Source organism: Blennius ocellaris (genome assembly GCF_963422515.1).
Source record: "Blennius ocellaris genome assembly, chromosome: 7".
Taxonomy (NCBI): domain Eukaryota; kingdom Metazoa; phylum Chordata; class Actinopteri; order Blenniiformes; family Blenniidae; genus Blennius; species Blennius ocellaris.
The window spans coordinates 586,881-600,215 of NC_137656.1; the positions used below are offsets into that span (position 1 = coordinate 586,881).

At 47.2% G+C, this 13,335-nt stretch overlaps 1 protein-coding gene across 1 annotated transcript in view; it reads right to left on the reverse strand.

Annotated features, from left to right (window-relative positions):
• Nucleotides 1-214: 214 nt before the first annotated feature.
• zmat4a (zinc finger, matrin-type 4a) overlaps nt 215-13,335 on the reverse strand; it is a gene marked incomplete at both ends in the record, with an annotated part of 97,197 nt that continues 84,076 nt past the window's right edge. Inside the window, 1 exon segment of the mRNA XM_080499680.1 lies at nt 215-242. Coding sequence (XP_080355806.1) covers nt 215-242 — 28 coding nt within the window.

The window sequence follows — 13,335 nt, forward strand, 5'->3', positions numbered from 1 at the left end:
AAAGAAAAACAAAAGGTCTTGATTCTCCTCCGTGACGAGAGAGAGAGAGAGAGAGAGAGAGAGAGAGAGAGAGAGAGAGAGAGAGAGAGAGAGAGAGAAGGGCAGAGACAGAAAAAAAAGAAGGGAAAAAAATAAAAGAAAGAAAGCAGGGCAAGCTGAACACAGCTTGTCTGACATCAATCCAATAGTTGGGTTTTTATTCGACGTCCCACGTTCACTGGACACATATCTGGTTCTTCAGACTGGAAGAGAGGGAGAGAGAGAGAGAGAGAGAGGGAGAGAGGGAGAGGGAGAGAGAGGGAGGGAAAACAAACAGAGAAAAAAACAGTTAGAACTATATTAGAAACACATGAATCCACAGAACCGACGAGAAGAACGAGCTTCAGCTGCAGTGAAAGAAAAGACACTTCAGAAGTTAAATTCTTTTGTTTTCATTCGTTTTTGTTTTCATTCGTTTTATTCTGTTCATTCATCGCCAGCTGAGGCTCTGCAGTCGTTTCCAGACTTTCTGAGGTCTTTGAGCGACAGGAGGCCTCCTGATGACATCATCATTTCATGGCCATGGAAAAAAATTACAAATAAAAATGTTCCAACTTGTCAACAACACAATTTTGGGGAAATGCTCTGACCCTCGTCATTATGGAAACAAAGGGAAATACCTTTTTGAAAAACCTTGAGTCTCTCTATTGAAATTAGGGAAAATGCAAAAAAAAAAAATTATAATAAATTCTCCAACTCTGTGGAAACGATCCCTCCCAAATGCAACTTTTTGAAAACACGTTCAGACTTTGTCTCTATGGAAACGAGCGAAATGCAACTTTTTGAAAACACGTTCAGACTTTGTCTCTATGGAAACGAGGGAAAATGCAATTTTTTGAAAACACGTTCAGACTTCGTCTATGGAAACGAGGGAAAATGCAACTTTTTGAAAACGCGTTCAGACTTCGTCTCTATGGAAACGAGGGAAAATGCAACTTTTTGAAAACACGTTCAGACTTTGTCTCTATGGAAACGAGCGAAATGCAACTTTTTGAAAACACGTTCAGACTTTGTCTCTATGGAAACGAGGGAAAATGCAACTTTTTGAAAACGCGTTCAGACTTCGTTTCTATGGAAACGAGGGAAAATGCAACTTTTTGAAAACACGTTGAGACTTTGTCTCTATGGAAACGAGCGAAATGCAACTTTTTGAAAACACGTTCAGACTTTGTCTCTATGGAAACGAGCGAAATGCAACTTTTTGAAAACACGTTCAGACTTTGTCTCTATGGAAACGAGGGAAAATGCAATTTTTTGAAAACACGTTCAGACTTCGTCTATGGAAACGAGGGAAAATGCAACTTTTTGAAAACGCGTTCAGACTTCGTCTATGGAAACGAGGGAAAATGCAACTTTTTGAAAACGCGTTCAGACTTCGTCTCTATGGAAACGAGGGAAAATGCAACTTTTTGAAAACGCGTTCAGACTTCGTCTATGGAAACAAGGGAAAATGCTACTTTTTGAAAATGCAACTTTTTGAAAACGCGTTCAGACTTCGTCTCTATGGAAACGAGGGAAAATGCAACTCTTTGAAAAAGCTCCCACTCCCGTCTCCATGGAAACAAAGGGAGACGTTTTGGGAGTGTTCAAATTAAATCGTTTTTGTTGAAATCGTCACCTGTTGCCAGGCGAACGAGGCGCCGGAGCCTCGCGGCGGTGCGGCGGCCGCCACACAAAAGAAATAAAAACAACACGGGAGCTTGTCCGTCGCCACAAACGACTGCGGCGCGGCGCCCGCACTCTATCATCCCCCATGGAAACAAATCGGGAGGCGTCTTGCGGCGGCGCCACGGCGGGAACACGTGGCGGGAACATCACAGATCGACGGCTAGCAGACGCGATTAGCATTGTTTTCGCTGCACATAATCAATGCGGCTTCGCTCCCGCCGGCATCGTGGGGGTTGTTGCTTCATGTCGTCTGGAGGTGAAAGCAAGGAGAAGAAACGGGGCCTCCCGCTGAGTCGGTCCCGTGAGGTAAAAAACAACAACAACAACAACGACGACAACAACGACAAACTGCCGCGCTGATTTGACTTGAAGGCTTAATGTGGCAGAACGCGGCGGCGGCGGCTCACGAAGTTGCTGCCGCCGCCGCTTGAGACGCACGAGTTCTGCTTCCAACCGGGTCGTACAACTACAGAAAAAAGAAACGTAGATCCGCGTTACGGATACTGTTGGGAGTGGATTTCTATTTCTCGCTACTCTACAATACGAGTCAGCAACACACACACACTGAGCAGCGCTAACAGAGCGCTAACAGAGCGCTAACTGCTAACGTCTAACTGGGAGTCGACGACAATCAGGAGTTGAACTCGCCAACAAATTAATGACGTGCAAAATCTCCCCGACGGGTCCTTGGAAGACGACAAATCATCGCTGAAGATTTCACGTGATTCAGGTGTCGTTTATGTGAAAAGTTGGTAAAATACATTACGTATTAATATGGAATAAAACGATGAAAGGATTTATGTAGAGAGATGAAAGGATCATCAAAGGGCTTGTAAGTAATGGTGTTAATGGGACAACTGTCCTTATAAATCATGTAGGATAGAATCACATCTATGTAGATTAAGAAATATTTAAAAGAATAATAAATATAATGTATATATTTTGTGAGATTTGCAAAGACAAAGATAAAAAGGGGAAGGATTTAAAAAGTTGCACTTCTTCCTGACATCCTTTTTGAACATTGAGTTTTTTTTTTCTAGTTTTCACCACATGATGTAATAAAATACTGTGTTTTTCTATTACAAAGGCCAGAACTTTTTTTTTTTTTTTTTTATTCGAAAATGATTCAACTCCGTCCAGCCACCTGCTCACGGCCTCGCACGCTAACCACCTCATTTGCATAATGTTTTTTAACTTTCATTCTTTTTCCAAAAAGTTTTATTTATTTAAAATGTTTTATGTATTTTTTAAATTTAAGATCTAATTTTTCAAAGATTCTTTTACAATTAATTATAAAACAACTGAGGCAAAAGCTTCCCATAGAACAGCTCAGTGATTTTCAGCAGCGCGAACGAGTGTGTGTGTGTGTGTGTGTGTGTGTGTGTGTGTGTGTGTGTGTGTGTGTGTGTGTGTGTGTGTGTGTGTGTGTGTGTGAGACGGGGGGAGTATCGATGTTAGGAAGGACAAAAGAGGCAAAACCACAGGGGGGAGATTGTCTTTTTTTTTGGTGTTTTTTTAATCAGCCTCATTTCCCTCGATCATCAAGGCCTTAATTAATTCCCGGGTGCAGAAGGAGAAACTCTGGAGCTCCTCGTGGGGCCGCTGCCTGTCAGCTCACCTGCTTTCTTCTTCTTCTTCTCTCGCTCTCGCCGCCGCCCCCCGGGGGGTCGCTGGATGCGAGATGAGATTCCCGACCCTCCGTGGTTTGATTGCCTGTCGCTCACATTTTCTCTTTGCTTCCCGTTTCTACAGGAGCGACCGCCGCCGCCGAGAACGACTGCGTCTCGCATGTGAGACGGAAAAAGATCTGAACTGAGGAAGTTCTGACCCGATGACGAATTACGTTCCTCGTCCCGAAGTTTGAGTGTCGGAGACGTTTGGCGGTTTGGGAGAATATTTGGGAACCAATAGATCAAATAATGGTAGAACAGAGGATTAGTCTTAAAGCCTCCATGTAACCACGCAACGGCGCGACGCAACGGCGCGACACAACGGCGCGACACTCCAAAGCAACCTTGACGCAACGCCTCGACGTCACAACCGAAGCAACCCTGACACAACGGCGTGACGCACGCAACGGCGCGACGCAACACCCCGGCGTAACGGCGTGACGTGATGCCTCGAAGCAACCTCGACGTAACGCCTTGACGCAACGGCGCGACGCAACGACGCGACGCAACGGCGCGACGCAACGGCGCGACGCAACGCTCCGAAGCAACCCCGACGCAACAGCTTGACGCAACGCCTCGACGTAACACCCGAACCACCCCCGAAGCAATCCCGACACAACGGCGCAACGGGGCGACGCAACGGCGCGACGCAACGGCGCGACGCAACGCAACGGCGCGACGCAACGCAACACCTCGAAGATACCCCAACGCAACGGTGCGACGCAACGGCGCGACGCAACGGAACGCCACAACATGAAGTTATGACATGAATCCGCAACGTGACGCCGCGACTGTAACTTTACCGTAATGAAGAAAATACAGAAATGATGTTTTCACTTGAAACGTCATGTAAACAAGACTAAAATCCGCCGCTAGCAGAGACGTGACTTGTGTTGATCGTCTTCCTGCAGGGATTATTATTTTTCCTCCAGAATAAGAGCGTGCAGCAAGAAGATCCTCAACAATCTGCTTGCCGTCGACGTCGACAGCTTTTCTAAACGTCAGTGGACGACCTCCAGTCACAGTATCAGCCGTAAAGCCTGGCAACTGTGCAGGATTGGGGTTTTTTTTGGTTTTTTTTTTTTTTTTTTTTACGGTGGATTATGAGATGCAAATCTGTGCGGCGTTGCGGCGTTGTACTGCAAAATGGTTTGGGACAGGTGACTCCTTCCAACACACACAATCACAGGCTGCAACGCATCGGGAGCTGTTTATCACGAAGAGGGAATTAACTTCAAAGGGATTTGAGAATGTCCATGTGGGGGAATGAATGTGTGCTCCGGCATGAATTATGCATGGAGGAGAGAGAGAGAGAGAAAAAAAAAAAAAAAAAAGCTTCACTGGAGCAATGTGCTGACACAATTTGTCACACGCCACAGGAATACGCGAGTCGTTGGCGCGGCGGCGCCGGAGGAGCGGCGGCGGCCAGGTTGTGTGGTTAATGTGGGCCGGCGGAGGTCGAGCTGCAGCGTAACCGACACCAGCTGCACCTTGAATTACTCATGAAGAAGAAGCAGAAGAAGAAGAAGAACGCCTTTTAACATTGCTGTCCTTTCAACATATTCAAATATTCCAGTCGTCGAACTGCTTAAGAAAAAACAACTTCAATTCAAGGACGAGTCACATTTGAAGATTTGTACTTTTCTCAATCCGCGTCCTTCAGAGGCGAATCACTGGAGGAATCAGCCGCCGGCACAGAGGATCCATCAGACCACGGCCACGTCGTAACGCCGTCGTCAACATCAAGAGTCTAAAGTGTAAAACTCCTGCGCAGTTTTCAGGCAAGAGGAAGAAGTTGTGGTGAGTTTAGAGTTTAGCAGCTCATCAACCTGCAGCCGCGTCACAAAGAAGCTTCTGGAGAGTCGCAACGTTTTCCAGCCTCCAGAAAGAAACTCCGTCCACACGTCACTACGAACACGTCTTCACCGCACTGCACGTCGCGGCGTTGCGTCGCGGCGTTGCGTCGCGGCGTTGCGTCGCGGCGTTGCGTCGCGGCGTTGCGTCGCGGCGTTGCGTCGCGGCGTTGCGTCGCGGCGTTGCGTCGCGGCGTTATGTCGTAACTTCCCATCGAGGCGTTACATCGAGGCGTTACATCGAGGCGTTACATCGAGGCGTTGGGTCGTGGGATTCACGCAGGACGACACGACTCATTAGATCCTCGTGTGAAGAAGCTGCAGGGCTTCGAATAACACGAGAGATCAACTCCGAGTTGAACGGTACAAAAGACTTTATTGAGTTTTAACTACAGTTAAGCACAAACTCACACCGACGGCGTCGTGGGCTTCAAACCAACGAAGGAATAAACTAGAGCTACACTCGGTAGAACACAGAGCTTCGCCATATTTGCGGAAATTAGTTAGCATTGGTAGCACGATAGCCGTTTAGCTCCTATCAGCAACAGATCTCCTTTGATCTCCTCTCATCTCATTTTAACACTTTCTGGGGAGTTATTCGGAAACGGCTAGCCGTTGACGTCCCAAAGTCTAACCGATTGGTTCTATGGTGACGACAAATCCTCCCTGAAGATTTCGTGCAATTCGGGTGAGTCGTTTTTTTTTACGAAATGTTGGTAAAATACATTCATACAAAGCAATAAATAAACACGCAGACAAAAACCTTCTCATCCACCTTCCATTGGCGAAAAAAAGATGGTTTACCAAACGTATGACGTGTTTGTCAAAGAAGGAAATCGTTCAAAGACAACGGGTTGAACTCGATGGCGCCCTCTGTTGTTTGCATTTCTTTATTCCACCTATTTAATCCCAGAGGCGTCTGTATTGATTTTCCAACCGTCTCACGATGCGTCTTCACTTCCCTGATTTCTACAATCGACCTACGAGACGAGTCAAACAATTATAAAGACACCGGAGAAAAGAAACATGTTTTTTTTCCTTTCCGTTCAGCGTTTTCTTCTTTGAAATGTAAATTCTGAAGAAGCCGGAATGGAACCCAAAATCCAGGCTGACTGATGCTTTTTTCCCCTCGAAAGACCCCAGAGGCCGTTTTGCTTCCACGTCCCATTTACAGCTGCACTCTTCATCTATTTATTTATTTATTAATTTATTTATTTAAGCTCGGCGGCCTAACGGCACAGGAAACAAATGCTACAACACAAATTTGCTTTCGTACTCGATCGCGGAGTAAATATGTTGTGTGAATCGCAATGAGGGGAAGCGTCAGGGCTGATTAAAGGGCCCCGTCACACGCTTTGAAGACGCCATCATTTGTATGCGGCGTGTTTTGCTCGTGTGGGGGGGGGGGGGGGGGGGGGGGGGGGGGGAGGGTGAGAGCACATTAAAGCAGGTGGTGGACGGACCCGTCAACGACACCCCCAGAGGGACGCTCCAACCGTCGTCCTGCCGCTTTGTTCTTCCGTCTTAATAAAACCTTAAAGTTGGATTATTACATTGATTGTCAAAATAAAACCACCAAGTTGGATTGTTATTACGGTAACTGTCAAAATAAAACCACCAAGTTGGATTATTATTACGGTCACTGTCAAAATAAAACCACCAAGTTGGATTGTTATTACGGTGACTGTCAAAATAAAACCATCAAGTTGGACTGTTATTACGGTGACTGTCAAAATAAAACCACCAAGTTGGATTATTATTACGGTAACTGTCAAAATAAAACTCCCAAGTTGAATTGTTATTACGGTAACTGTTAAAATAAAACCACCAAGGTGGATTGTTATTACGGTGACTGTCAAAATAAAACCAAGTTGGATTGTTATTATGGTGACTGTCAAATTAAAACCACCAAGTTGGACTGTTATTACGGTGACTGTCAAAATAAAACCACCAAGTTGGATTGTTATTACGGTGACTGTCAAAATAAAACCAAGTTGGATTGTTATTATGGTGACTGTCAAAATAAAGCCACGAAGTTGGATTGTTAATACGGTGACTGTCAAAATAAAACCACCAAGTTGGATTGTTAATACGGTGACTGTCAAAATAAAACCACCAAGTTGGATTGTTATTATGGTGACTGTCAAAATAAAACCACCAAGTTGGATTGTTAATACGGTGACTGTCAAAATAAAACCACCAAGTTGGATTGTTATTATGGTGACTGTCAAAATAAAACCACCAAGTTGGATTGTTATTATGGTGACTGTCAAAACAAAACCACCAAGTTGGATTGTCTTCGTCTGGAAGATACGGTAGCAGTTGCTGCGGCGGTAAAGCTAAAGCGAGGATCACACATCGTGTGTTCGCGTCACTTCGGTCCGTCTCCTTCAGAGCAGGATGATGAATCTATACAAACACCAACGTTTACTTAACTGTGGATCTTCTCGCCAAACATCAAAGCCAAAGTCAAAGCCAAACATCAGGCGGCTTTGATGTCTTTCGACGGCGGAGGTTTGACACTCCGGTGCGTTCGCCGAAAACGCCCGGAGCTCCGGGGTGTGACGGAGCTTCTTATCACTTCAGAAACAAATAGAAGATAAAGCGGAGCTCCGGAGTGTTTAGACGGAGCACGTCGAGGAGCGACGCCTGAAGTCGCGCCGCTAACGCGTCTGAGCGGCTCCTTCATGCTGCTGCTCGTTAGCCAGGCTAACGCTCCGGGCGTTGGCGGGAACCCGAGGGCTGCTCTGCATCGAGAGTCGATAAAGATCCGACCGACGCTCCGGTTTGATGTTGTGTTGATCGTAAGAAGAAATGAAAAACCCACTTTGTTTTTCATTTTGCCCTGAGATGATGATAATGAGGATTTATCTCTCGTTCGATGCAGGAAGAATATTCCATATTAAAGGTTGTTTTTTTTTTTTTATCTGATGTGAAAGTTTGGATGAGTTGAAGAGCTGGAGGAAGCGACTCCTTTAATTATAAATCAAAACGTCAGATTGCAGTTGCAGGTTTGAGAAGATTTTGTAAAAAAAGAAAGTTTCCAGAATGTTCGGAAACGAAGGGGAACATTTAGGCCACGCCTTCAAGTGGAAATGTAAAAAACGAGTCTTGCGTTTTGGGAGTTTTCCGGAGTTAATAAACGATATCGCCAATTAATTATAATTATACCCCAAATGCAAAACGTAAAATCTTTTTGTTCCACAGCAAAAAAAAAAAAGGTAAACAAAACAAACTATTATAGATTTAACGAGCGTCTGCCCCTCAGGACTTCAACCACAGAATAGAATCACCAGCGTGTCAAAGCTTTTGTAACACGATAGATTTTTTTTTTGTTGTGTCACAACATCAACCTTCATTCTCCGGGAATCGCATCGTTGCGCCGCAGTTTTTAATCCATTTCAATTATCTTTTGGGAATCTGGCTCCCCGCGGATGTTTCTGCAGAATGGAAGGTTCCGGTCGACAGATCTCAGGACCTTCCCTCGACGACCACGGTGTCGTCACCGTGACGACACAGACTTCTTGTCCTTCGCCCTTCGGTACAACCTGGCGAGTATTTTGTGACGCAACTTAATCAGCAGCAACTCCATCACCGGAGATACTTGGAGCAGCCATGCTACATGCTACATGCTATAGAGTTTTGTGGTCAATGACCTTTGGCTCTGCTCGGGCCTCGAGGCCACGATCCTCCAATCGTACTGGAACTGGGCGTTCTGAGCGAGTACCATAACCTACAAAAGGTCACGGGAGTAGCGCGGTACATTTCCGCTTACACCGTCGACGCGACATGCTAAACATGGTTAAAGCGTGACGGATTCAGTCGTTCGGTGAAAAAGCTGCACGGCTGATTCTCCTGGATGTAGAAGAAGGAGAGAGGAGCCACGCCACGTTCCCTTCATTCTGGGTTTGAGGAAGACGAGACGAACGCGCAGCCAAAGAAAGGAGGGAAGACGAGCAGGGAGTAAAGACGCCGAACGAAGACGAGCGTTAAGTCGGAGGTTTTCCCGTTTCTGTTGTCGCTGCGTCAGCAAATGGGAGCGGCGCCGGGTTGTTAGAGACGTATCGAAGTATCGATCCCTCATTAGTAACGCCGACCACAGCGAGCTAATTGGTTCCCCTCCCCCGACCCTGAAATTGAATTCTCTCGGTTTATTTTGAGGAGAGACGGGTGACGAGTGTCGCCGCCGTTCGACGGCTCTGTTCACCGACGTCGGGAGGCGACGGCGCCTCGTACCGATGGACGGTAGTGGGACAGGCGGTCGGCGTCCGCGGAGAGGACGCGCTAAACCCAAATGGTTCCCGATGGAGATGAAGCACCTCGCGTGGCGTCGGCGGAACATCGCCCTCGGGGTGTGACGTGCTCTGAGAGCGGTGGCGGCGGCGGCGAGGATGTGCCCCTATATTTACATACTTACACTCGCCACACACACGCAACAACCTCGTCTGCCCCGGGGAAACATGCAAATGGAACCATTGATGGAAACCACATCAATAACCGAGGGTACACACACACTGACGCACGTGTTGGAGTGAACCTTAATGGCTGAATGTGATTGACTGAGGCCAGCGGCGGGAGAGAGGCTAGCAAAACTGTGAATGTGCCTGGTCGTCTGTTCAATTCTATTTAATTTGTAGACAACCGACCGCCATTTCAAGGCAGGTTGACCGAGAAAAACCCAACAAGTCCACACGAGCAAGAATAAATCAAAAGATTGGTTCAGGTAAAGGGTAGGGATTCATACCCTGGTTCAGGTAAAGGGTAGGGATTCATACCCTGGTTCAGGTAAAGGGTAGGGATTCATACCCTGGTTCAGGTAAAGGGTAGAGATTCATACCCTGGTTCAGGTAAAGGGTAGGGATTCAAACCCTGGTTCAGGTAAAGGGTAGGGATTCATACCCTGGTTCAGGTAAAGGTAGGGATTCATACCTTGGTTCAGGTAAAGGGTAGGGATTCATACCTTGGTTCAGGTAAAGGGTAGGGATTCATACCCTGGTTCAGGTAAAGGGTAGGGATTCATACCCTGGTTCAGGTAAAGGGTAGGGATTCATACCCTGGTTCAGGTAAAGGGTAGGGATTCATACCTTGGTTCAGGTAAAGGGTAGGGATTCATACCTTGGTTCAGGTAAAGGGTAGGGATTCATACCCTGGTTCAGGTAAAGGGTAGGGATTCATACTCTGGTTCAGGTAAAGGGTAGAGATTCATACCCTGGTTCAGGTAAAGGGTAGGGATTCATACTCTGGTTCAGGTAAAGGGTAGGGATTCATACTCTGGTTCAGGTAAAGGGCAGAGATTCATACCCTGGTTCGAGTTAAGGGTAGGGATTCATACCCTGGTTCGGGTAAAGGTAGGGATTCATACCCTGGTTCAGGTAAAGGGTAGGGATTCATACCCTGGTTCAGGTAAAGGGTAGGGATTCATACCTTGGTTCAGGTAAAGGGTAGGGATTCATACCCTGGTTCAGGTAAAGGGTAGGGATTCATACCCTGGTTTGGGTAAAGGGTAGGGATTCATACCCTGGTTCAGGTAAAGGGTAGGGATTCATACCCTGGTTCAGGTAAAGGGTAGGGATTCATACCCTGGTTCAGGTAAAGGGTAGGGATTCATACCCTGGTTCAGGTAAAGGGTAGGGATTCATACCCTGGTTTGGGTAGAAGATAACTGAAGAAGGATGGATGGTTTGCGGGTTCAAATCCCACCTGTGGGTTTGGTTCACAGTGAGTTTCGTAGGCGCAGAAGCCAAGAGTCGGTAAGTTAAACCTGACATTGTTTTCCTCATCGGCTCACGAGCGAATCGTATTCATTTATTGACGCTGGCGGCCTGAAAGGCTTATATATCATCGTAAACAGAAGCTTCTCTGAATGCAAGCTCAGTCTTTAGCAATTCCTCTCCTTCCTGTTGTCTCATAAAGAAACTCTACATCTCCTGAAGCTGCTCAGAGTTCCCCCCCCCCCCGGGGGGATTTCCTGAACCTGTGAGCCGTCGACCCGAAGCGTCCAGGTGATTAAGCGTCCGAGGAGCCGATTCTCAGTTGGATCACGTCGAGAGGAAACCCGTCACACATTGGACTCTGTAATGAGATCGACCCACCCGGACACTGACTGGTGGTACTGGAGTACAATCCATCAGTACCACTGCAGTGTTTTGGTGTCGACGAGCCAATGAAGACCTCGTGTCTGTACGTCTTGACAGAAACCATTTTCACGGAGAAATGATCATTACTCATTCAACTTTGTGATATTGATATTACACTACATCCATCCATCCCTCCCTCTATCATCCATCCATCCCTCCATTAACCATCAGTAGCACCAATCAGGAACCTGAGTGCTACAAATTCCCTGTGAAGTGTATTGTGTGTTCCGCTAGAATAGGGGTTTTCGTCAGGCATTGTTTTGGACAGCCCGGTCAGGTGACGGGGTCCTCGTGTTACGTCCGGTTGAACGGAGTTTCTCTAGTAGTAATAAGACGGTAGTGAACCCCTCGTTACATGTTGAATGCGTTCGTGAAGAAGTGAGTCCTTAACAGTCGCCAAGCCTACAAGAGTTCATATTCAGCGTTTAGGTCGGTAGATGTGTGTTTGCTAGCAGCTCCGTGTCAGCTAGCTCGGATGTGAATGACGCTAATGCTAATCGGCTAACTCTGCACGTGTGTGACACCATAAGGGATTTAGTTCAGTTTATGGAGTATTATTACTACCGGTTATTGATTTGTAGGTTCTTTGTGTGTTACAGAAAAACAATTAATTCTACATTCTACATTCATTCGTTCATCGTTCATTCGTTATCCATTCATTGTTCATCATTCGTCGGGAATACACGTTCTGTGTACTGCCAGCTGATTCTACTAAAAGGGATAACGTCAACACCTGGTGTCCATATCTGCTCTCTGACCGGAGTCGTCGTCCTGGATGAAGTTGTGGTCCCAGCATCGTCGTCATTCACAAGCGCAGAATCCTCAATACTGAAGTTTGCTCGAATTAACCTCAAAGTGAAGTAATGGAAATGCAGTTCATGTGCAGTTGTTGTCAAAAACAATATTTCTCAACAACGACGATTTGATACTTGGCCGGCTGAGTAAAAAAGATCCGCTCGTTTATTTCCTCCCAACAGATTTTGATCTCACACAAGCTTCTCCAGGCACAAAGGGAAGATTCCAGAATCACCGTTCAGGTTGAGATGAACCAAAAACGCTTTACTGTCATTTTTCCTTCAGCCCTGCAGAGATTTCAGACACGCACACGCACGCGCACGCACACGCACACGCACACGCACACGCACACGCACACGCACACGCACACGCACACACACACACACACACACACACACACACACACACACACACACACACACACACACACACACACACGTCAGTGGAGCGGAAAAGCCTTTGTTTCTCTCTGCGTAACACTGAGCAAATGACCCTAAATGCAGGCAAAGTTGTGGGCGATGGGGGGGGGGGGGGGGGGGGGGGGGGGGGGCTGGGTTGGTTGGGCGAAAGGGGGGTGAGCTGGAGGCGCTGTGGCCTGACTTCCCCGTGTGAGCTGCTGCCTTGGTGGGGAGAGGGGGAGGGGGGGGGGGGGGGGGGGACACCCGGTGGCTCTGACAAGGCAGGCATCCACAACTTAAAGCACATCTACCGCTGCCAGCGTCCCCGAGAGAGAGAGAGAGAGAGAGAGACAGAGAGAGAGAGAGAGGCTAACAGGGGGATATGAATTCTAGGACACGCACAGCCCCCCCCCCCCCCCCCCCCACCCCCCGCCCCCATCAATTCACACCTTCTGGAAACGTCCAAGAAATGAAGGAATAACGACGCAGAGCAGTGGGAGGTAAACGGGGAAACAATAATAAACCAAATAGATAGGGATATCCCCCCCCCCCCCCCCTCTCTCTCAAAAAACAACAACAACCCAGCACATGTAAAAACTTGTGTAGTCGGCGCCGCCGTAATTTGCGCATGCGTCGAGGAACGTGCTGCTTCCTCAAGTTGGAGGAGAAGCGGGGAGTTTTTCAAGATGAAAGCAGCAGGAAAAAAAACAACAAAAAAAACCCCCCAACAAATTTGGTGTAGAAGTGGAGGTGAAGCCTTAAAGTCCCAGTGAAA